Source organism: Drosophila biarmipes, chromosome 3R, assembly GCF_025231255.1.
Source record: "Drosophila biarmipes strain raj3 chromosome 3R, RU_DBia_V1.1, whole genome shotgun sequence".
In the NCBI taxonomy this organism is placed as follows: domain Eukaryota; kingdom Metazoa; phylum Arthropoda; class Insecta; order Diptera; family Drosophilidae; genus Drosophila; species Drosophila biarmipes.
In genome coordinates this window covers 16,636,032-16,658,860 of record NC_066616.1, presented here as the reverse complement: position 1 = coordinate 16,658,860, position 22,829 = coordinate 16,636,032, and the positions used below count along the sequence as shown (strand labels likewise).

The 22,829-nt window shown below is 45.8% G+C and overlaps 3 protein-coding genes across 6 annotated transcripts; all 3 read right to left on the bottom strand.

The window, feature by feature from the left end:
- Window positions 1–14: 14 nt before the first annotated feature.
- On the bottom strand, window positions 15–7,086 carry LOC108031416 (C-1-tetrahydrofolate synthase, cytoplasmic). Of its 3 annotated transcripts, none has more exons than XM_017104816.3 (6): window positions 6,938–7,081; window positions 3,689–3,760; window positions 3,421–3,631; window positions 2,748–3,219; window positions 542–2,379; window positions 15–479 (listed from the first exon to the last, which is right to left on the bottom strand). In XM_017104816.3, the coding sequence occupies exons 1-6, from the start codon at window positions 7,006–7,008 to the stop codon at window positions 237–239; spliced, it is 2,907 nt and encodes a 968-aa protein (XP_016960305.1). In that variant the 5' UTR covers window positions 7,009–7,081; the 3' UTR covers window positions 15–236. The 3 variants fall into 3 exon arrangements, with proteins under 3 accessions (XP_016960305.1, XP_050744306.1, XP_043946898.1); XM_050888349.1 differs by lacking the exon at window positions 6,938–7,081 and adding an exon at window positions 6,446–6,522; XM_044090963.2 differs by lacking the exons at window positions 15–479; window positions 542–2,379; window positions 2,748–3,219; window positions 3,421–3,631; window positions 3,689–3,760 and adding an exon at window positions 5,661–5,907 and having other exon boundaries at window positions 6,938–7,086.
- LOC108031417 (probable methyltransferase-like protein 15 homolog) lies at window positions 4,534–5,656 on the bottom strand. Its single transcript, XM_017104818.3, has one exon. It carries the CDS (start codon window positions 5,654–5,656, stop codon window positions 4,571–4,573), a length of 1,086 nt encoding a protein of 361 aa, XP_016960307.1. The 3' UTR covers window positions 4,534–4,570.
- A 190-nt stretch (window positions 7,087–7,276) lies between the features above and the next one.
- Window positions 7,277–17,625, bottom strand: LOC108031798 (protein Skeletor, isoforms B/C). 2 transcript variants are annotated; one of them, XM_017105517.3, is made up of 8 exons: window positions 17,258–17,625; window positions 14,304–14,807; window positions 13,360–13,619; window positions 12,431–12,530; window positions 10,530–11,306; window positions 10,258–10,451; window positions 9,778–10,194; window positions 9,497–9,647 (listed from the first exon to the last, which is right to left on the bottom strand). In XM_017105517.3, the coding sequence occupies exons 1-8, from the start codon at window positions 17,316–17,318 to the stop codon at window positions 9,606–9,608; spliced, it is 2,355 nt and encodes a 784-aa protein (XP_016961006.1). In that variant the 5' UTR covers window positions 17,319–17,625; the 3' UTR covers window positions 9,497–9,605. The 2 variants fall into 2 exon arrangements, with proteins under 2 accessions (XP_016961005.1, XP_016961006.1); XM_017105516.3 differs by having other exon boundaries at window positions 7,277–10,194.
- Between the last annotated feature and the right edge of the window lie 5,204 nt (window positions 17,626–22,829).

The following is a 22,829-nucleotide window of genomic DNA, read 5'->3' as shown; positions in this document are numbered from 1 at the left end:
TCAAAAAAAGGATCTTCTGAGAAATTTCCTCAAAGGTTGAGTAAAAAGTAGTATTCAAATATTACTTCCTGGTGCTTACGATGATTCACTTTGAGTAGTGATGACTTTAAAAACTTATCTCTATATCAATTTATATACAATTTAAATCGCAAAATTTGTTAGTATTTTGGAATTTTGATTGTCAAATTTTGAAATTAGCGGGAATCTACTCCTCGTGACCTTGGCTCTGAGTGCGTCTAAAAAAGACCCTCGATTTGTCCGGTTTCAGTGTTCAGGTCGATGTCATAAATAGCCGGGCGAGTGGGAAGACCCGGCATTTTAGTGACCTCACCGCACATGGCAACCACGAAGCCGGCTCCAGCAGAAACATACACATCCTCCACGTCCAGAGTGAAGTCCTTGGGGGCGCCCTTGATCTTGGCATCGCCAGTGAAAGATCCGGAGACCTTCGACATGCAGACGGGAAGGTTGCCAAAGCCCTTGAACCGGAGAAAATAACTATATAATAAAAAAGTTATTATGAAAAGATAGCTGGTCTTACCGCCTTCGTCAGCCGCTTGACTTTCTCCTCGGCCGCTGGCGAGAGCACCACCTTTCCAGCTCCGTACATCGTCGTAGCGATCTTGTTCATCTTGTCCACCAGAGGCAGTTCTAGATCGTACAGCAGTCGGAACTGGTTGCCCTGCTCGCAGGCCTTGATCACGGCTTCGGCCAGCTCCACGGCTCCTGCTCCTCCGTCCGCCCAGTGGGTGGCAACCACGGCGGCAAAGGCACCAGCCTCCAGAGCAGCCTTCTTGACCAACTCGTGCTCCGCCGGAGTGTCCGCCGAATGGGCATTCAGGCTCACCACCACAGGCATGCCGAAGGCCTTGCCGTTGGCGATGTGCTGCAGCAAATTAGGAAGACCCTTTTGGACGAGCTCCAGGTTCTCCTCGGTGTACTGCTTATTTAAGGGGGCTCCCGGGGTGACAGGTGCTCCACCACCGTGCATCTTGATGGCCCTAACAGTGGCCACCAGTACCATGGCGTTGGGTTTGCGTCCGGATGTGCGGCACTTGATGTTGCAGAACTTTTCCATGCCAATATCCGAACCGAATCCTGCCTCTGTGCAGACGAATCCATCCTTGCCCACCAGCTTCAGGCCAATTTCATCGGCGATAATGGAGTTGCAACCGTGGGCAATGTTGGCAAAGGGACCAGCGTGCACCAGCACAGGGTTTCCCTCGAGTGACTGCATCAGGTTGGGTTCCAGGGCATCCTTGAGTAGAACAGCTAGGGCACCAGTTACACCCAAATCGTCGGCGGTTACGGGTTTGCCCTGTTTGTCAAAGGCCACCACCATATCAGCCAGGCGCTGCTTCATGTCCTCCAGGCTACGGGATAGCGCCAGCACAGCCATGATCTCACTGGCCACCGAAATGGAGAACCGGGTCTCCCTCGTAATTCCCTTCTCGGTAGGCGATTGTCCAACGGTAATGGTTCGCAGGTACCGATCGTTGATGTCCACAACACGCTCCCACATTATGGTCTCGGGATCGATGTCCAGTCGAGCAAAGGATCCGTACTCCTCTTCAGTCAGGGTGTCAGGATCAGTCTTGGTAATTCCCAGTTTCTTAAGGCGGCGCAGCTGAATAGGGCTGAAAGTTCGCTGACCCTTGACCTTAGGCACCAACCTATCGTACAACGCCTTATCCTTTTGGGTGTTCTCATGGAAGATGCGGGTGTCTAGCTGGGCGGCCAGCAAGTTATTCGCTGCAGACACCGCGTGGATGTCGCCTGTCAGATGGAGATTGAATTCCTCCATGGGAATCACCTGTGAGTAGCCGCCGCCAGCAGCTCCTCCCTTGATGCCAAAGGTTGGACCCTGAGAGGGCTGCCTGAGAGCAGCAATGGTGTTCCTCAGCTTGTGAGATCCCAGAGCCTGGACCAAGCCCATCAGCGTGGTTGTCTTGCCCTCTCCCAAGGGAGTGGGTGTCATGCCGGCTACCACAACATAATGACCTGTCTCCTTGTCCGCCAAGCGCTCCAGCACCGACAGCGATATCTTGGCCTTTTTATTACCGTACAGGGAAACCTCTCGAGCCTGCAGACCGATTTCCTTGGCCAGCACGGCAATGTCCTTCGGCCTTTGGGCTCGAGCAATCACAATGTCGCTGGGCACCGGACGCAGCGGATTCAGGGGCAGCGGTTGCAGAGCCCACTCATCCTTGATCAGGCGCTCCAGGGATCGCGCTGCCGATCGCACGGTGTTCTTCATCAACATGGCCACCGTCATGGGTCCAACGCCACCGGGCACGGGCGTCAGATGTCCCGCCACCTGGAGAGCCTCCGCGTAGTCCACGTCACCCACCAGCCGAGTTCCACTGGCCTTGGTGGCGTCTGAAAAGGATCGAGGAGAGGGTTAGCCAGTCTAAGTTCTGAGATCGGTTCATCCCGATCGGGAGCTGTTCCCTAACTAATTCTAGAGAGCATTGTTTTTGAAAGCAAAATCATTTCTTATCTCCGGGGGTTGGGAGACCCACCAGGGGGTCAAATTGTGTTGATAAGCGATTGAGGGAAAATCGGTAAACAAGTGGAAACTTTTAGAATGCGTTTTTTAGATTAGGGAAAATATGAAGACAAGTCTCTTAATCCAATAAATTATAAATTCCTCTCAGCCCATCTTAAAAACAACAATTTGAAGCGGATACTTATAAATCGATTCAAAAGGTTAAAACCTATTTTTAAAAAAGATTACCACGACTCACCTGGCTTTACATTGATGCCGCAATCGATGACGACGGCTCCTGGCTTTATCCACGAGCCCTTGACCATTTCAGCAACGCCGATTCCAACCACCAGGATGTCGGCAGTTCGGGTAATCTCCTCCAGGTTGCGGGTCTTCGAGTGGCAAACCGTGACCGTGGCATTGGCCCACTTAAGCAGCTCAGCGGCGGGAGTGCCCACGATCTTGCTGCGACCCAGCACCACAGCCCTAGCTCCGGCAATCTCCACTCCAGAGCGGCGGATGAGCTCCAGGCAGCCCCACGGAGTGCAGGGCAGGAACCCTCCAAGATCACCGATGGCCAGGCGACCCTCGTTCACCGTGTGCAGTCCATCAACATCCTTTTCCGGAGAAACGGCGTCCGTAATAAGATGGGAGTCGATGGGAGTGTCGCAGTCCAAAGGCATTTGCACTATGATACCATGTACCTTTGGATCCTCATTCAGGTCGTTAATCTGCAAACAGATTATACTTTATTTATTGTGTGGTACATTTTTGTTTAAAGTGGAATAGGTTAAATACTAAATTTTATTCACACCAATTCTTTATTACACAATTTAAATATTTCATCAGATTTGAAATGTTATCGTCATTTTTCAACCATTTTTTATACATTTTATGCACCATTGCATAACCCTCTTCAGTGGGGTACTCACCTTATCGAGCAGTTCCCCCTCGGTGATGGATCGGGGCAGCTGGACGTGGACGGCATCGATGCCGATCTCAGTAGCAGCCTTGATCTTCATGCGGATGTAGACGTTGGAGTCCTCACGTCCGCCCACCTGAACAATCCTCAAGCCGGGCGCAAAGTTCGGCAACTTTTTGGTGAAACCCGCCACATCGTTGCGCAGCTCCTCGCGAATAGATCTGGGGATGGGGTGGTGTAAAGCAGGTATCTCTAAGCCGAAAGTCAAGCCCACTCACTTGGCCACCGCCGTGCCCGATATAATCTTGGCCCCGCTCATCTTGATCGCCGGCTCTGCGTTCCACTCTCCGCTGAAAAAACGTAAGCCCGTAAAATACTTTACTCCGGAAGCCCGAAAATTCCGCCTCACTAGCCACGCCAACTCGGCTCGCGCAATCCAACTGAGCGGAGTGTGCCGCGGACACCCCTATCTATAGCCTACATAGGTGCTCTGCCCCGCACTTCTCTATTTTTTTAATCCCACTCCCTTATCAGGCGCCATTTAGATTATCGGTTTCGGGTTTCTCGCGGGTCACATCTTGCGATTGGCAAGCGGCTGACGTATGTACTCCAGGGGCTCTGAGAGGCACAACCTGATCCATCTCTGTGAGAAAAATAACCGCAGTGGGATTGGTAAACATATATCACGGCTACGATCGTGGAAAAGTGCTGGCAAAAGTAATTTCCATATCAATTTCATATGCCTCTGATATGAAGCACTCAAAAGTTCAACGAGCCCTTAAAAAGTATGTACTATGTAAGAAATTGTTAATCAATACATTTTAAAAACAACCCCAAACTCATAAAAATGTATCCTAATAACAGATTATAATTATCAAAATATTTAGAACATAAACCCAAAAAGAGTCCACAGTATGAAAATATCTCTCTACCTGGCAATTAACAACAATTTCCTAATCTAACTAAACAAAACCATTCTGCACGAGAACCACAAAAATTCTGGTAAATAGATAAACCAGACCTTATCATCAGGTGCCAATTGGTTGGACAGATAAGCGAAGCAGTCCAAACATCCAGAGCATAAAGTGAGATAGAGAGAAACATAGACTTTGAGAGGGAGAAATTTTTGGGCTAGACCGAGGGATTTATTGACATTGCGTTCAGTTTGTTTTGACGGCTGCTCTCAGCTTGGCGGATCGACTGCGTGTATTCCTGGCCACTTCCTCGGCATCTGGCACGATGACATGGCGGTGAAGCTGCTTCCAGTTCTTCTTGGTCAGTGATTCTAACATTTCCGGTTCGTCTATGGCATAGTAACTGGAGTACTTCAGGGGCAACGCATTGGCGGCTCCGGCCAAAACGTTTCCATTAATGTGGCGCTTCACGATGGTGTCCTCCAGCGAGTGAAAGGTGATGGTCACTAAGCGACCATCCCGACGGAGGACTTCATTGGCCAAAACCATGCCGTAGTTGATCTCGTTCAGCTCATTGTTTACAAAAATACGGATTGCTTGAAAGGTCTTGGTGGCCGAGTGGGCGTGTCTCCGCAGCTTGTCCTTCCTGGCGTTTCCGTCCATGATGTTTTCTATTATATCCGCCAGCTGCCTGGTTGTCTCAATTTTAAAGAGTGCATTGCGTGCGTCTATCAGTCCTCTGGCTATTTTTTTGGCTGCTTTCTCCTCTCCGTACGTGCGCAGAATTTTCACCAGATCGCCCTCCTCCACGTGGGCCAACACCTCGGCAGCTGTAACTCCTCCGCTTTGGCCACCATCCATTCTCATGTCTAGCGGTCCATCCCTGGAGATGGAAAAGCCCCTAACCGCCTCATCAAACTGCATAGAACTGCAGCCGAAATCGAAAAGCATTCCGTCCACCGAGTTCTTGGTCAAGCCATGTTCCTTAAAAAGTTTTGGCAAATCAGAGAACTTCCCAAGGAGGGGAATCAACCTGCCCTTGTACTCCTTCGACTCGCTCAACTCGTGGGCCAGTTGGTGGGCCACTGGATCCCGATCTAAGGCGTAGACCTTTGCCTCAGGACACTTCTCTAGAAGACGACGCGTGTGGCCACCAGCTCCAAAGGTCATGTCGAAATAGGTGCCTCCGGGAACGGGTCGCAGGTAGTCGATGGCTGTGTCGCACAGAACGGGAACATGGGGAGGAGGAGCTGCAGTCGTCTTTGCTTCAACAGAGTTAAGCCTCAATAAATCCAGTCTCAGTCTAGTGGGGATTAGAAGTCGCTTCATCATGGTGCTACTTATTTTTGGAGCCCGCTCCGTCGTTGAGATATTGCAGGAACTCAGAGCTCAAGACTTGGCTGCACTGGGCGGCTGTTAGTCCGGTGGCCGTGGATTCGTACGTCCGCGGATACTTCTTGGCGTAGACGTTGTTGCAAAGCCTCTCCAAAGCTTCAATCTGGCGGTCCAGTCCCTTTTCTGTCGCTCCGTCCTCCAGACTGGTGAGCTTGGTCACCTGCTTGCGAATCTGCTCGCCGAGATCCCTTTTTTGGGTTAGAGGAGAGATCGTTAAATTGCATTGACTTTGTGAGGTGGATGTGTGTGTTTTCTGTGGCGGATGTTCGTTCCATGCGGCGCAGCTGGTCAAGAGGTTCGTTCACTTTTCTCGGAAGTGCGGGTTTTGCTTGGAAAACCACTAAGGTGTCGGGGTAATTGGACACCATAAAGAGAGTTAGATGACAAGCTAGCAATGTACCCATAAATCTGCCTTGATGAAACTACTTTTCTTGTATTAAAACTTATACAAATTTCGTAAAGTGAAAAATGAAAAATGTTCGCCACCGTTTTTGGGTTCCCAAGTAATAATATCCAGAGTACCAAAAATAAATAAAATTCGTATTTCTAAAACATTGCTATTAGGCGTGTAAACTTAAAAGTTCCATGTGCCCATATATAATTGTCGATAGATCATTATCAGCACGATTTTTTTCTACCAATCAAGCCTCATAACAATAAAATAAATATACATACTATATTTAATAAATATTGTAAATGCAAGATCAAAAGGAGTAACAAACTTACTGAAGGCCATGGCCCAAAAGAATTTCCTCCGGCTCCAACTGATATGCGAATTTTGAAGCCATTTTTTTCAGGAAAACAACTAAGTTTACAAGATCTGTGTACGATGGAGAGAACTGGTAAGACAATGCAAGCCCTGTTTTAGCCAAGTAAATCAGGTAACTGAAGTCCGGATCGCCAATTGACCAGGCCAGAATTGGCGAAATAAGGCCCACACAATCCACAAATCTTTGAGTCAGCTGGTGTGGAACCTAACTTGCTTGGCGCGCCGGCAGAAGAAAAACTTTGCGAGCAAAATCCTCCCATATTTGAACATTTCCCAACTTATGCGATACTTTATATTGTTAGCAAACATTGCAAAGAACTAGAGATTGCATTAAATTACATATAATATGAAATCTGAACAATATTTACTTATTAGATAATCCTAAGTGTTGCGCCGCCAGAACGAACATTCTTGATTTGAGAGTATTTCGATGCCAATTTATTGCTTACCTGCCGACTTTTGATTTCTCCGCTGGCCACTTTTCAAGTACTTTCAGGAATCTCTGGTACTGCGCCGACATAATTGTTTAAACTTTAAACATAAAATAAAACAAATGGCAGCAGCGCAACCAAAACACACGTTCTTGCTAGAGGTGGAAGCAAATTCGATATTATATCGATTCTGTCCCGGAACGAGTATGGGAAAATACTGAAAAATACCAAATTGAATCGATATGTCAATAGATTTGGCGCACTTTTTAAAAATAGTTTTTATTTATTACTTTGCCCTTATACATACAAGAATTTGAAGTTCATCTTATTTATTTTAACTCCAACAAACAAACACTATTCAGATTAATTCTTGATTTTATTTCACAACGACTAAAATGCGGCTTAAACACAATCGGTTAGCTTAGCTAATAAAATTCATGCGTTCGTTTAAAATTAAGAGCATCATAATTGTTAAAAGAAAACTACTTGCTAATACAGGTTTACGAGTAAATGTAACGTGGTTATGAGAGTACACCCCAAAACGGTTAAATGCTAGTTCTTGCTTATAATTTCGCTACTGCTGATCGATCCTACGCTCTTCGGCCCTCGGGCTTTAGGAGCTGCAGCTTGGTGGAGATGGGTCTCAGCGATGATGAGGACAATGGCGATGAGGACGATGACGATGACAATGTCGATAGGGATGTGGATGTTCTCGGCGACGAGGAGTAGGGATATATGGTGCTGCCACTGCTGCTGCTGCTGCTGGAAAATCCGGGAGTGGTGCTGGTTCGACTAAATGGAGCTGGGTGGGAGTACTCCGAAACGGGTTGGGGCTCTGTACCCCGGAACTCCTGTGGCAGCTCTCCCCTGAAGATGCCAAATTGCGGTGTGGTTCGGACCAGCTGCTCCAAGGGAGTTAGACCGTACTGGGCATGTCGCTGGTGGCCACCACCTAGGTCCGCGGCATCCAATTTGGGTGGTAACACCAGGCTGCTGTCCACCACCGACTTGCCGTCGAAGGTGTAGAGCGCTCCACTCGGCAGGCTGGAATGGGGAACCTTCCGGTTGTCCGGTGGCAGGTAGTAGGTGTCAATCCGCTCCGCAGCAGCCGCCACTCGGTCATCCATTTCGAGTTCCATTTCATCCGCATAAATGTCGTCTTCTTCGGGCCCAAAGAGATCCTCAAGCAATTCGGATTCAGGTCTCTTGGTAGTCGAACTTGGCATCTCTTTTGTGGTGGCCATGGCTGCCTTCTTGGTTGTCTCTTCGAGAAGCTCCTCAACATCATCCCTAACCGGCATTGGCTCTAGATCCAGCTCCTCCTCGTCTATCTCCTCTCCAAAAAGTTCATCCAAGGTAGGCTTTCTCAACTCCGAAGCGGAGGGCAGGGCGTGCTCCAAGGCAGCCGAGGGTAATCTCAGAGCCGAAGCCGTGGGACTAACCTCCTTCACATTAACCCTTAAAACCTTAGTAGCGTTGGTACTGTCCAAGGGAGATGGTATAAACATGGGCTCAAAGCTTTGGGTCTCACTGCCACCCTGTTGAGCGGTCAGGAACAGCGTATCCGTTTCCATCACCTCATCGATTTCGGTGCCAGGATCCTCGCGACGGTTGGCCACCTGTTCGATGATCTCCTTGGGCAACTGCACCCCAGTGCCATCGGTTCTCATGATGGGTCGGAATCCGCTCTCCACGATCACAGTGTCGGGCTTGAAGCCCTGATTTACCGCAGGACGCATGCTGGCGATCTCCTCCAGAGAGGGTTCCTTCACCGGCGGCCGTTTCACCAGCGGAGTCGTAGTTGTGGTTGAGCTGGTTACGGAGCTGGATGTGGGGGAAATGGGCTTCGGATCACCCTTTCCACCTGGCTGATTAAAGAAGGCTGTGTTTTGCAGAGAGCTCTGCGGTTCTAGGTCGACATAGGGCACTGGAATTTTGGGTTTACCCTTGACCTTGAGTCGTTCTCCCTTGGCGCCTAGTCCGCCCAGTCCCCCGCCCAGTTCCGTGGGTTGTCCCAGGAGCAGAACAGAAGCAGCCAGCGGTTGCAGAGGAAAGGGTTTCTCTTTGACGAAAGGCTTGAGCAGACCCGGCACCGGCTTCCTGTAGTGGCTCACAATCAAGGAGGGCTGCTGTTGCAGCATGACAGGATGCTGCGGATGCGGATGCAGGTGCGGATGTTGCTGCGGAAGCACGGGCCTCGAGGCCGGAACCTTCTTGATGGGTGCTGGGAAGGGTCGACGGCCGGGCAGCTTCACCGGATGGAAGAGCGGTGCATTCTGCGGCGGACGCAGGAACTCAGAGAGTCCAATGGTTTTCTGGGCCAGCGCTGGAAGATTAGCGGTTAGATTGTGATGATGCAAATGGAGATGCGGAGCTGAGTGGGGGGCATGCTGCGGATGGTGGTGCAGGCGATGCAGGGAGTGTGGGGGGTGGTGGATGAGATGGGGACCACTGGCGAAGATGGGTAGCTTCAGTGTGGCTGGGGATGGCGATGCAGATGGGGATGGGAATGCGGATGGTGGTGCGGATGCGGTTGGAGATGCATTCGGCTTGTGGGCTTGGGTCTCGCCCAGCAGAATCTCGGGGCGCGAGTTGATCTCGGTTGGGGTCACGTTCGGTTTCTGGTGCGGATTCGGAATCGGGTACTGGTTGGGGTGGTTGTTGGGATGGTTCAGGTTCTGGTTCCTCAGTAGGCTCTCCTCGAGAGCCTCAGCAGCGCGGATGCCATCTGAAATCAGTTTGGTTATTTCCGAAGATTTCGTTATTTCAAAACTCAGTTTGGGCGGTGTTCCGTTCATATTGTGGTTCTTAATCAAATCGGTTTGGTGCTTCAATAAAAAATTATCGTTGGCGCTGACCTTGGTTTCGTGCCGGACGGACGCCTCTCCGGCGTAGTCCTCGTGCACGGGAGCCGCTTCCGCGGGGTTGGCCTCCGCCGGCAGCCGGATTTCGTGGCGCTCCGACGCGGATCCCTTGAGTCCACCGGCTTCCGTGTCGCAGGCATCATGCACGTGGATTTTCCATCCCAGATAGCGGTGGGTGAAGCAGTGGTAGTACACCGTGTCCGGCGTATTTCTATCCGGCTTCCAGCTAATGACGCCGGGCTCTCCGGCGTCGCACTTGAGGGTCAAAGTGCGCTGATAGGCTCCAAAGGATTGGTAGTCGTCCGCAGGAGGACCTTCCACATCTGGCGTCCAGTTGCAGAGGCGGCCCACGCCGGTGGGTGTGACCTGGCCGGAACGGGAGCGATGCACTCCGGCGTAGATGCGAACGGCCTAAGAAAGGAGTTTTGTGTTTATATGAAAATCGAAAATCATCTTCAAGATGGGGCATCTCACCTTCTTCTCCTCCTCGCGCTTGTGCTCGTATCCTCCCACAGGATCGTCACTGATGTAGAACGGATGGTACTTGGCCGGAATGTCCGGGTTGTTGCCGCCCTCCACCACAAAGGTGTACGTCCTGCCGCGAACTACATGGATCTCGGGAATCAGGAGTCCGTTGATGTACCACGAAATTCCCCAGCCAACGTGTCCTAAAAAATATAATTATTTTAAATGTATTAAATATAATATAATTTATGGAAAAATATACAGTTTTTATAAAGACCCACCTGTGATAGCTGGATAGCCGTGCTTTCCTCCCGTGGGACCCATTTGGGCGTAGAAGACTCCGTCCTCTGGCTCGTGGCACTGGATAGCAGGGATGTCCCATGCACCATTGCTATTCACTGGCTTTGGGGTGGGCACTGGACGCCTCTGGGTGATGATGGCCGTTTCCTGTCGCCTCTGCGGCGGCTGGCGATGCAGTGCCTCCGCCCGATTCTCATAGAATTCCTCTTCGGGCTCCACATTGGGCCTTCCCGCCGGTGGGTAACCAGCTCCGCCAGTTGAACTCTGAGCAGCAGGAGCAGAGTCCTCCTGCTCGGAGGAGTTGCTGCCAGGACGAGCGCCCTCTGGCAAGGGACAATTCCACTTGGGCTGGCGGCCGAACTCGATCTGATGGACGTGCTTGTTGTAGAACGTGTGGAAGGAGACCTCGTGGTAATCGTTCAGTGGTCCAATTGCCCAGACCACCGATTCTGGCTCCGTAATTGAGATAGGCAGATCCAGACGATCCGTGGCAGCCAGAGATCTCTGGTAGGTCACAATCGAGTAGCCGTTCACCATGGCGGCATTCAGCAGCCGGATGGAGTTGGTCTTCTCGGAGATCTTGGTGTCCGGACAGGCGCCGCGCCCACCGGAGCACTGCGCCTTGCCCTCCAGGTAGTAGTCAATGGCGAATCCGTTTCCGGTTTGAGGGTCCACCCAGGACACGACTGCATCTGCGCCGATCATCTGGGACATGTTCTTGCTCGGCGAGATTCCAAAGGACATATAGTTATTCGGTTCTGGGGGTGGATATAAAAATGGTAAGAGGTTTGTTTGCTTGTTATAAATCTAAGAAACCTGATTAAAATCATTCAAAGTATTTTAAAAATCAACTGGAATATAAGCTGTACCCGTGTACATTAAAAATATAATTAACCTATCTATAATATTTAATGCGTTTAAGTTTAAATTTATTTAAAAGCTGACCATCCATTCAATTCCTTTCTCGAGTGTAGTAAAATTCTACGGGAAGTGCTGGGTGCTGGCTGCCCCGCAATCAACGAAAGTTGATCGCCCCAATTCTGGCCTGGCCAACCGGTCGGCAGGCATTTTCCCGGTGAAAATTCCTGGCGGCATTCTTAGCGGTTGCAAATTGCCCAGCTTGGAGTAAGACCAGTGGCGGATGGAATGGATATGGATATGGCCGAAGTATGCCCATGGAGTGCGCGTGATTGCAGACGCAGCCAGCAAATCGCTGCCATCCATTTGTCCACCCCAGCCCCAACACCATCTCATCCCATCCCAGCCAGCATTCGAGTTGCGCAATAAAACCAGTCGTCATAATTCGCAACTTGTTATTCTGCCAACGATGCTGATGCTGCTGCCGTGGATATGTGGATATGTGGCTGTGGACGCTGCTGATCGGTCAATTTGGCTGCTAACTGAATTTTATTGTTGCCTCCCTGCTAACTGTACTCGATAAAATGTCAAAGCATCATAAATCAGCAGCAGCATCGGCAGAAGATGCAGCAGCCAGCATGCTTTTGGCCTTATGCCGAGGGCTTGTCAGCGAGTGGGATAGGTCGGGCCAAGGGACTTGGCTCATTACGAAGACTTTGCAGATTTCCAAAAAAAATGAATGCCTTTTCAATGGAATTGTTTACACTCCCTCTCATCCCCACTTATCTATAAAAGCAAATTATAATATATCCATTTTATATGTAGTCATTTTTAAAAGGAGTTAATCGTTAAAAGCAAACAAACAAACGAACAAAATATGCCTTATTATCAGAAAAAACAGTTCATGAGAATATATTTAATTTAGAATCTTGATTATTTAAAGTCAAATACTATTTTATTTTTATAACTCAGACTTATAACCGCTTAGATCAGTTAGCTCCCAGAATCCCGCACCCTGACTTACCCAACTTGGCCACCAACTGGACCACGATGCTCTCGCCGGCCACCGCCCAGCGCACCTCGAAAGCCAGATCGTCGTAAAGCACCTCGCAGTTGAGCTTCGACTGGAAGAGATCGGTTTAAGGGAAGGTTCGATTGGATCGGAAACGGAAGCGGAAATGGAATTGGAATTGGACTGTATTTGTATTTGAGTTCAAGTTGGGGAATGTGCGGTGCGGGTGTGTGTGCGCGTGTGGATGAGGATTTTTGGGTGGTTCGGAGGGGGAGGAGAAAGCTTTGCCAAAGTCAAAATTTTGAGCATACCCGAAATGTTTGCATTTTTGTTTTGCTGTATTCGAAATATTTTTGCCTTTTGAATGGTTTTTATTATACAAAATGAAAAATGTTTTTGATTTCGCTGGGTGGTTAGTAGATCACAGGAACATGTATTGTTTTTCGTTGGGAATTGTGTGCTTTGTTTTTGTGTGTGAGCGGTATGCGTGTGTAGTTGTTTGTGTGCTGTGGGTTTTCGAGGTGGAGGAGCAATTAGGATTCGGTCCCACACAGATTTCATTTTGTATAAGACGTGGAGCTCCCGGAGCTCAAGCAAAAGCTGATCAAGACAACAAAACACAAATAACAAGCAGGTGAGTATTACATAGACACATATATTATAGAATGTGTTGCACATATGTATGTATTTAAGTATTTAAATATATATAGACATATTTTGGATCTCTCCTCCGCCGTCCGTCCAGCTTACAGTCTAGGAATTTCCGGTCACGACTCTCGTAGTGCCGTAATGCCGGATCCGATTCGAATCGATTGATAAATATTTTGCATATAGACAACAATAAATACGATTGCATAAATAGAGTTACACACAGTTACACCCAGTGGTAGTAGTAATCAGCGCTGCAGCTCGCTTAAGATCTGGCTGGGATTCTTCTTTACCTGTGGACTGATGCCGAGCATCTTCAGCGAGGGCGGCACATTCAGGCCCTCCGGCAGGCGGACATGGCCGAAGTCGACGGTGAAGGCCTCGCACCAAACGCCAAAGTGGCCGATATCGAAGATGGTCAGGTCCTCGGGCAGGGTCAGCACAATGGTCTTGCGCTCGTAGCGACGCAGCGGGTTCTCCTTGCCGTTCTCGTCCGGAATCCTCAGGCCCTCGGAAGTGGGCCGCTGGCCACGACCCACCCAGAATTTGGCATCTGCAAATAATGTTTGGATAAATCTTTAGCACGAGCTTAATAAAGGAGTAGCTGCAAATGAAATGATAAGATATTAATCAATAACAATTAATATTAAATTTATGCAATCCCATCTCTTTCTTCTTTCCGGTTTTAATAACCATTTTTAAGCCCACAGCATGACAAAGGCACTTTGCTGATCCAGTATAAATTGTTTTCAGTATTGTTTACCCAAATTCAGTGTGAATTCCCCTAAATGAAATACATTTTCTTATAAATAATGCATATCATTATTATTGTTTAGGTTTTTAGTATTCCATGGAATTATAATAAATAATGCAAATAATCTGTTAATGGCCTTGTTTGTTGATTTTAGGAAATACTTTGAAGTGTGTAATTATTTTTTTAATAAGCTTTAATCGAAAAGCTTATGTAATGTTTGCTTATTGATTTTTGTGTTTATTTTGGAGTGGATAATTGATGAGATAATAAGCTTTACACAAAAAGTGTAAGCGAGTCTTAAATATGATTGCAGCCTTAACTAAATTTACATTTATATATATTTAGGATTAGATATTGTTGTTATTTAAAATTAAGTTTGAAACCAGATAGAACAGTTTGATTATATAGCTTTGACTGTGTAATTAAATACAGCTTTAGCTAAGCTTCCTAAATAAAAATTATTAGTTTGGATGTGGTACCCACCTGGAGCCTCCCCGTCGTAGCTGAAGTTGGGCACCAGCAGCGTCTGGGCGTCCACGATGACAATGTTGTCGGAGGACACTCCATGGACGCCCCTCAGGGCGTTGATCTTCTGCGGCCTCGGGAAGTCCAGGTTGGCCGGAATGGAGACGTCGCCGAAGTTCACGGCGAACTCATCGCACCACACCGAGAACCACTTGATGTCGCGCAGCGTTTTGCCCTCGGGCAGCGACAGGGTGACGTCCTTGTTGCGGTAGCGGCGGGTCAGGGAGGCGGTTCCGCCCCTCTCGTCCCTCAGCCGGGCGGCACCCTCGTTGCTGGGCTTCGCCGTGTTGCCCACATAGAAGTAGGCCGCCGGCGCCTCGCCGTCGTAGTTGAACTTCTTGATGAAGATGGTGCGCGAGTCCACGGCGTACACGTCGCCGGAGACGCCGTGGTGCAGGCGGGTCAGGGCTCCGATCTTGGTGCCATAATACGGGTAGGCAGCGTCTCCAAAGCTGGCCAAACCTGCAAGCACACAAAAAGCAATCCAAAGAATCGGTCAGGCAGGCGGCCAAAACAAAAGACTTAGGCAACAAACTTGGCGCTAGCTGAGTCAGTGGGCAATGAATACACACACGAAATCTCCGCAGCCACTTAGCGACCACTTAATTAGTCGTACACTGACGGAAAAGCCACTAATTTATTCCGCTTAATATGCATATTACACAGAAAAGTGATATAATTGAGTTTTCATTGGTATAGTTCCTATTAAATAGTATAAATAAGTTAGTTGCAGCTTCTTCATGATACTCCACAGCATATGCAAATTTAAAGGGCCCAAGCCAAAATGATCTTGTATTTACCATTTTATAAATGCTATGCCTTAACGAACTTATATTTAAGTTCCTCAACTGATTATCTAAAAAATTGGTTCCTATTATATTTGACCGTTTATTTTTATATGAAATATTGAAACCAAGATCATTTTCAGTGTTTTTAATTTCCATACTGACGGGTTCTAGGCAAACAAATAAACCAAAACAATCGAATCAAACACAAATCTACGAAAGCGGTGTGTCACAGCCAAAACTCGATCGCCGTCTTTGTTCTTGGAGCACAGGAAGTTTCGGATTTACGGATTTACGGCAAATAAACTCTGAATACAATCCGAAAATTCGTGAGGCGTGTAACACCAAAACAAAAATCAAGAACCAAAAAAAAACCATCAAAAACCTTTTCCTAATGGGAACTAATTCTCATTAGGAGATGAATGGTTCTAAGCCGACTTTAATGGGCCAACTTTGTTTGCTTTTGTGGGCTGGCGAATTTCGTTTTAAAAAATTCCCACTTCACCTTCACAAACTTGGCTTTGGCTCTTGTGGTCGCTGTTGTTGTTGGTAAAATTCAATTTATCTGTGTTTTATTACAATCTTTTTGTTGGTATTGTTGGTGCTTTGTTTTTTGCACGGGCCATAAACACGTTTGGTTTTTTTAACTGCCATCAAATGGTTTGTCGGGGCGACATGGTCGCCATGGCCTGCAGTTATTTTTTATTTTTGACACAACCCGATTGGTTTTTTACCCGCTGGCCGGTTCACTTTTCCGTGGCCATGGCTTCGGCTGCTCCAAATTTTGCGCAGACGCGGACGAGTCTTTCTCGTTTCTGGCCAGAATCTGGCCAGTTTTTGTCGGCCACGGTTCTGATCTGATCCAAACTGATCTGCCCAGCCGATTTCCGCCTAGCTGGCCCAGAATCCACACCCCATCCATTGATTCAACGCTCTGTGGGGGCAATTGCGAGATCGTATGCAAAATGCCAAAGGTGTAATTAAAAGCAGCCGCGGTCTTATTAATGATGATCGGGCCGGAGTCAGACGGAGCCATTAGGCAAACACAGGCACTCAACACTCAACTGTTGGCCAAGCTAACCCAACGAACTGGTTGGGGGCGATTGCCAATCATCTGAAGCGACTCGTATTGCAAAATCAATAGATTCCAAAAGCATAAAATCGCACACGAAAAGAAATAATTCAATTCGAAGTATTTGCAAGCCCATGTATCAAAATGTTCGAAATCGGGAGTGATAAAACGAATTTTATCGCCCATAATAATTTTTTTAATGGAATAATAAATTAATCAATTTGTTTTGGCATTGATTTCATACTTGTAAAAATCAAACTGGATATTTAAAGATCAATTTTGTTGTCGCCTCGATTTATTACTCGTAAAAAGTTTAATTGGGATAACATTTTTATTATTTCAATGTTCAGATAAATATCATTGATAAGCAAAAGAAATACAATTTTAAGCATATAAATTGTAAATATTTTATTTATTTGCTTAATTTCACTTTCTTTAATGAATTTTTAAACTTTAAAGAAATATTTGATTTTTGAAATACACTAAGCCCACTATTTATAAGTTAACGAAATCTAATATTATTATTATTTTTAATTCCCTAAAAAATCCTCTCGAGCAAACCCTCTTTATTATTCGCACCGACTAACCAACCCAAAGACCTACTTTCCCAGCGGATTTTCCAGTCGCTAGGAGGTCTCCATAATGGTATCAAGGAAACATGTTGGCAATTTATGCAAATCTCCGGTGAAAATGCTAATGCAGTCCGTCAGTGGGACAATTGTGGAGTTGGTCGGCGGTTCAACGGTCAGCGTGATCATAAAAGCTGATGAATATTCAACTGGCTGGCCTGCCACTGGCACCGCACTCACAAAAGATGATGTGTATATACAGGGGATTCGGAATCGGATTCGGATTCGGATTGAGATTCGTATTCGGCATGTCATTGAGACGTGTGTGGGCTCATTGTCTGGGCCATAAATACAGGCCACTAATCTAGTTTCAGTATCTCAGCATCTGTATCTACATCTGTATCTTTATCTGCAGCTGTGTCTGCATCGCTATCCGTTCAATTTGCATCACAATGGCACTTATAAATCATTGCCCGGGGTACTTACAGCTTAATGCGGCCAATAGGCCAAATGGCAGCAGCCAAGGTTTATCCTTCATTGCCAACATGGCTAACGGTGGCTAATGTGTGTGTGTTTCTGGGGCTTCTTTTTATTTAATATTTGTATCTTTTCTGTGGTTTTTTTGGCCTGGGGCCCTAACTTTGCTTGGATTTATTCGGACAGGATGTGCTTATCCTGACAATAACACACGCACACTTCCTGGTTAACCTCTGGTTAAGCGTTGGAGTTGGGCACTCGCGGATCGAATTCGAATTGGGATCGATCCAGGGATCTTTTATTTTTCGCTGGGGGTTCCACTGAGACTGCGATCTCGCGACCGGACGCAACGAACTCCAAAACCGCACTGATCGCCAACGACGCTGCGTCTGCGCTGTCAGCGAAGAGTTGAAAAACTTTCGGACCCGCTGCCGCTGCGGCCTCTGCCTCTGTTGCTGCTGCCTCCTCTCCGCTCCCGCTCTCTCTGCCGACGCCGGCAGAACTGTTGGGTGTCTGGTTTTGGTACCAATGTTGCTGCTGCTGCTGTTTAAGCTCTGGATGTTGCTGTTAACCCGTTGATATTGCAGTATCTACAGCTGATGTTGCTCTTGTATCTTTGAAATTGTTGCTCCTAAGGTGTATCTTAGGCGTTGCTGCTGTATCTTTTCTCACTTTACAACCCAAAATATATGTTAATGTTGCTGTTGTAACTATAGATGTTGGTGTTATAAATGCAGCTGTCGCTGTCGTACCATTGCTATTGCTATTTAAGCGGATAGTGAAGTTCTTGCTTCTAAGTCTTCTGTTTACTTTATCTTTAACTTAATTTGCTGTTTTTTATATAACTATTGATTTTGCCATTGCAATACCTACTTGAGATGCTGATGTTGCTGCTGCATCTTCCGTATTGAAATCAGGCAAAGTTGTGCATGTGTTTACTTCTCAGTTTTTATTAACTTTTTCATATTATTGTACTTTTTAATTAAAAATACCATTAATGTAGCTTATGTTTCAGCTGTTACTGTCGATGTTGCTGCTGCTTAAGCTTGCTTATACTGAATGTTTCTGCGGTGTCATTTCAGTTGCTGCTGTTGCTGTTGTCTGCACTCTTGGTGTTGCTCTGGTGACTGCTGCTACTTCTGCCACTCTCTATGTTGCTGCTGTAGTTATCTTCCCTCTGAGTGTTGCTGCTGCTGCCTTTTTGTTGTGATCGCCTGGCTCACTAGTGACCCACTGTTGCTGCGGTGTTGTTGCTGCTCACCCGTCAGCAATAATTATTGCGATGGTTGTTGCTGGCGCACAGTCCCCTTATAAAAAGAAAGAAAAATAAAAAACTGACAAACTTCAAACGCCTTTCTGCCGCGTCGCCTTTTCGGCCAAGTCAAATACATTTTTTGCACACCTTCTGTCATTTTTCAAGTCTTCTCTTATGTTTTTGCAGCTTTGTTCGTCGCCCATTTCGCTGTTTGCTGCTGGTGAATTTAAATGTTATTCTGCGTGTTGAACTTGTTTCACTACTAATGCAATTTATTTTAGTCAAATTATGGCCAAAAGTGATTCGAAAATATCGAATGCTCGATACCCACTTTTGTCTGGCATTACAGGCAGTTTTTACTTCCTGCACGTTTAATTTGTTTATTCCCTTTTGCCGCTGTTTCCGCGATGGTTGAATTTTACATTATTTTGGATATGCAACCACCATACGTATAAAGTATCTTATGGGGTAGAAAATTGGTTACCAAATGGCTTAAGAAAATGTATTTAATTTAATTTAATTGTTTAACTTTAATCACTTCCTTCAACAAATTCATGTTTCTAGCGATTTACTTTTGATTTTTCAACATTATTTCCTTGTGTGACTGCTTGTCTCGGCACCTTTTCGATTAAATAATACCCAAAACAATTTGTTTATCCAGTTTTAAGTTCCCTTTTATTGCACTTTCGATTGTTCCCCCTGTTATTGGATTACCAGATTAGATAATCAGCCGCAGCTGTTAATTTAACGTGATGGATTAATTCGCCGGTTCGAAGGTGAAAGAAAGCAGATTGGCAATTCGTGAGCCGTGGCCAAGTTCACAATTTTTTGGGATCGCTCGTGGTTGCCGGAGGCTCCAAAAAACGTGAAAAATCACAAAAGGTCAGATTGTAAGTGTGCGGTTACCGCCGCTTGTTAGCCGTTTGCTTCCCGCTTACATAATTCAATTAGGGCCCCCTCTATAATAAAGATAATTTCTGGGAGCCCAACAAAGACGACGACATTGGCCGAAGTCAAGGCGAAAACTAAGTCTAAATGTGGGCATCCTTTTGTTCTTGGCCAAGGCCCTGAATCTTTTGTTGGCTTTGTGCCTGCATTCGGGCTTTTTGTTCACCAAATATCGCTTGGCTTATAATCTCTCTTTTGTGGTAACAACAAAAGCCAACGGCGAATCAATAACCTCTGGCCGCTGACGGTGATTATGATTTTTATCTTCCAAAAACGGCGTTATGAATTTTGCCAATTCAAATTAGGTTTCAACAGATTTGCCTAAGTGGTGCCAAAAACTAAATGAAAACTGTATTTTATTTTTGCCACCTGGTGTTTTGGAGTAACAACTGCCGACGTGATTGGCGATTATACATGAGGAGCGTGTAATTATAAGGGAAATGCTGGAAATACTGAAATACTAAAATGAAGCAAAAACGCACATTTCGTATAAATTACCAACAGTCATCATGTTTCAGGTCGCTTTTAATGCTTCTTTCACTTTGGAGACCGGCAGACGAACAAAAAGTCATATTGCTGTTGTAAAACGCTTTCATAATCAACTCGCTGCGAAGGTGGAGCCATCGGGGAACCTCTTTTTCCACTCCCCCACTACCCTTCTCTTGATCAGAAAATAAAAAAATTCGGAGCCCGCCCGGGAGTGCACTGCAAAAAATGCTAGGTTTATTAAAAAATATTTCAAGGAATTCTATCAGACGTCCTTTAAAAACTACATAAAATATTTCGTTAGGTTTGTAGGAGTTCATGTTTTAAGCTATATTGATGAACTCCATAAATTTTTAAGAATATTTTACTCTTGATATTTTTTGCCGTACCCTATCATTATAATGATTTTTTAGAAAAATAAAACAGGATTATAACATCGCAGGCAATTTGTATTTTAAGTACATTTATTATAAAAACGTTCTTTTAATTTTTTTAGTAATACATTTAAGAGTATTTTGCTCTTGATAATGTTTGCAAATACTCTTTATTATAATAATAAATAGGGAATTCATAAAAAGGATTATAATATTCAAGCTTCATGTATTATTTTTTTTATACGAATTTAAGGTAATTTTAATGTAATTTTATTTTTTATGTGTAGAGAGAAAACACCATATCTAGGCCAATTTTTTGCCAAGTGTGGGACTGCCTCAATGTGCGTAATTTGAATTGCCGTCAAATTAGTTTTTAATTTCCCAACTGACATTGGGAAAACGGCGCAGTCGAAGCAACACCAGCCACACGAAAGCCCAGGCAAACATTATTAATTTGGCTACCACTTTTGGCTGCCCAGCTGGTCTTCTTCTGGCCACTTTCGCATTTGCATGGCCAACTCGGTGGGGGCCCATTAGATTTATGGCTCTAAGCCGCCCGTTGTCTCGCTCTTTCGGCCAGTTGATTGATCCGAAAATTATGCACGAACACGATAAGACCAGGAGATCCCAAACAAATCCGACCATCCATATCCATATGGTACGATGATGATGATGAAGTCCGAGCGTGTCGCGTAATTAGCCTTTGTTATGCGAATTTCTTTGGCTGGATTTTATCGTTGATTTATGGCCAGCAGTTGGGGGAGGTGGTGGAGATATCGCCTTGAAGATCTGTGTGCCTCAATATAACCGAATAGTTCATCATCTTTCGGGTGCGGAGAAATTCGTTCGGTTCTGGGATCCGCATCTAGTGCATACAAATAATATCATTTCCCTTTCCTGACTCGCCGTCAGCACTTCCTCTCACTTGCATCATGCATTTTAAGTATCGTCGAGTATCAAGGTGCATGCTTTCAATATTGCTGCCAAACAACTCGGGCTAAGGTCAAGCTCAAATCGTTTAGATCAGCATGGGGGCCTGTCCCAAATAAATAATGCTAATCTATTACGTTTAAGTACATCCTATTTGAAATAATAATCACGAAAAGAAAGCAAGACTTGAGGGATCGAAGGGGGGAGTACCCTTAGATTTGGAAATGGGAAAAACCTTGCCCTAAAAAAGGTTTCCCCAGTTTAAAATGTTAATTTATGCAATATGAATTTTCATTTTCAAAAACTGCAACCTTTTGAAACCCGCTGCTTTTTTATATAAATTGCTAAATATATTTTTAATAGCCATGGCAAATAAATTTGCTAACAGGCTATTGAATTCTTTTCTAGTCAGTTATAAAAAATCAAGTGTCATGAGGCCTTAATATCACAATCTTTATAAAGCGGTGAACGTTTTTTGGTAAATTAACATTTTTATAAATGAAGAAATAAGTGGTTAGATACTAAGCAGATCCACCGCTGACCACTTAATTACAGGGTATGCAAATTGGAAAGGCAGCTTAGCTTAATTTATGGCCCGCTGACAAGGCACATTCTAATCAGCCCCGCGAGTCGTCAGCAGGGGCGAAAATAACATTCACCTTCTATGGCCAAAAAGTAAAAAAAACTCAAGATTGGGAGGAAAAAAGTGTAATAAAAAGGCAAAACAAAGCTGAATTTGTTATCAGTTTGTTTTTTGTTTGCCTGGCCAGGCCAATCGCGTGCCTCGCATGCTAATTAATTTAATTAGACTCGGTCTCGCCAAGAAGAACCAAGAGATGACCTTGGGCGGTGGATGATGGAGTGGGAGCCACTTGGCTGCACATTGTTTATGACTCGATTGTTCACCTGCGAACACCTCGCCGGCCTCTTCTTCTTCGGCGAGTCAAGGTCACCGGCGGTAGATCGCAGCACGATGGCTTCTAATTTGAATTTTACAACATGCACTTACTTATATGCTTTGCAATGCGAATAATGCCGTTTGTGTAGTATTTGCCTGCCTTATTTATGGCCGCAGCCCGTGTAATTAATCCTCTGTGGAGCCGCAATAAAGGCGAATCGCGGATCGCGAAATGCGAAATCCGAATTGCGATTTGCAGCATCAGCCACTCATGGCATAAATCTCCTGCCTGCTTGTTTATCATCTTGCCATTTCCATTTGGCGACTCTTTATGGCATTTGCAGGGGAAGTCAGTCACTGGGCTTAGTTAGTTAGTCAGTTTGATGGCCGGCTAGTGGGTGTGTGAGCCCGATTGAATGTTGGTTGTTGGCTGGGTCGAGGTGCAGTCAAAAAGTGGCACTTACGGCCTTTGTTTGTGCGGCAAACTGCTCGGCACAGCATTGAAGATGTGCAAATATTTGAGTGTTTACACTCAAGTCTCGGTAGACAAGTCCGAAATTAAGTTGTCAAGGAAAAATATAACAAATATCCAATAGGCGGCAAGCATGAATGAACTGGGGTCTTAAAATACTTCAAATTAGAGTAAATCAAATAATAATTTTAATATTTAATAGGAAAAATATATTATTT

Excerpts from the sequence above, each read along its gene's own strand:
- LOC108031416 (XM_017104816.3), bottom strand. The coding sequence starts at position 7,008 with ATGTCGGCGCAGTACCAGAGATTCCTGAAAGTACTTGAAAAGTGGCCA. Across the intron at positions 3,220-3,420 it reads AGGGGGAACTGCTCGATAAG|ATTAACGACCTGAATGAGGA; the intron begins GTGAGTACCCCA and ends ATCTGTTTGCAG. Across the intron at positions 2,380-2,747 it reads CGGCATCAATGTAAAGCCAG|ACGCCACCAAGGCCAGTGGA; the intron begins GTGAGTCGTGGT and ends GATCCTTTTCAG.
- LOC108031417 (XM_017104818.3), bottom strand. The coding sequence starts at position 5,656 with ATGATGAAGCGACTTCTAATCCCCACTAGACTGAGACTGGATTTATTG.
- LOC108031798 (XM_017105516.3), bottom strand. The coding sequence starts at position 17,318 with ATGTTGGCAATGAAGGATAAACCTTGGCTGCTGCCATTTGGCCTATTG. Across the intron at positions 12,531-13,359 it reads TGCTCGGCATCAGTCCACAG|TCGAAGCTCAACTGCGAGGT; the intron begins GTAAAGAAGAAT and ends GATCTCTTCCAG. Across the intron at positions 10,195-10,257 it reads AGCGCGAGGAGGAGAAGAAG|GCCGTTCGCATCTACGCCGG; the intron begins GTGAGATGCCCC and ends CTCCTTTCTTAG.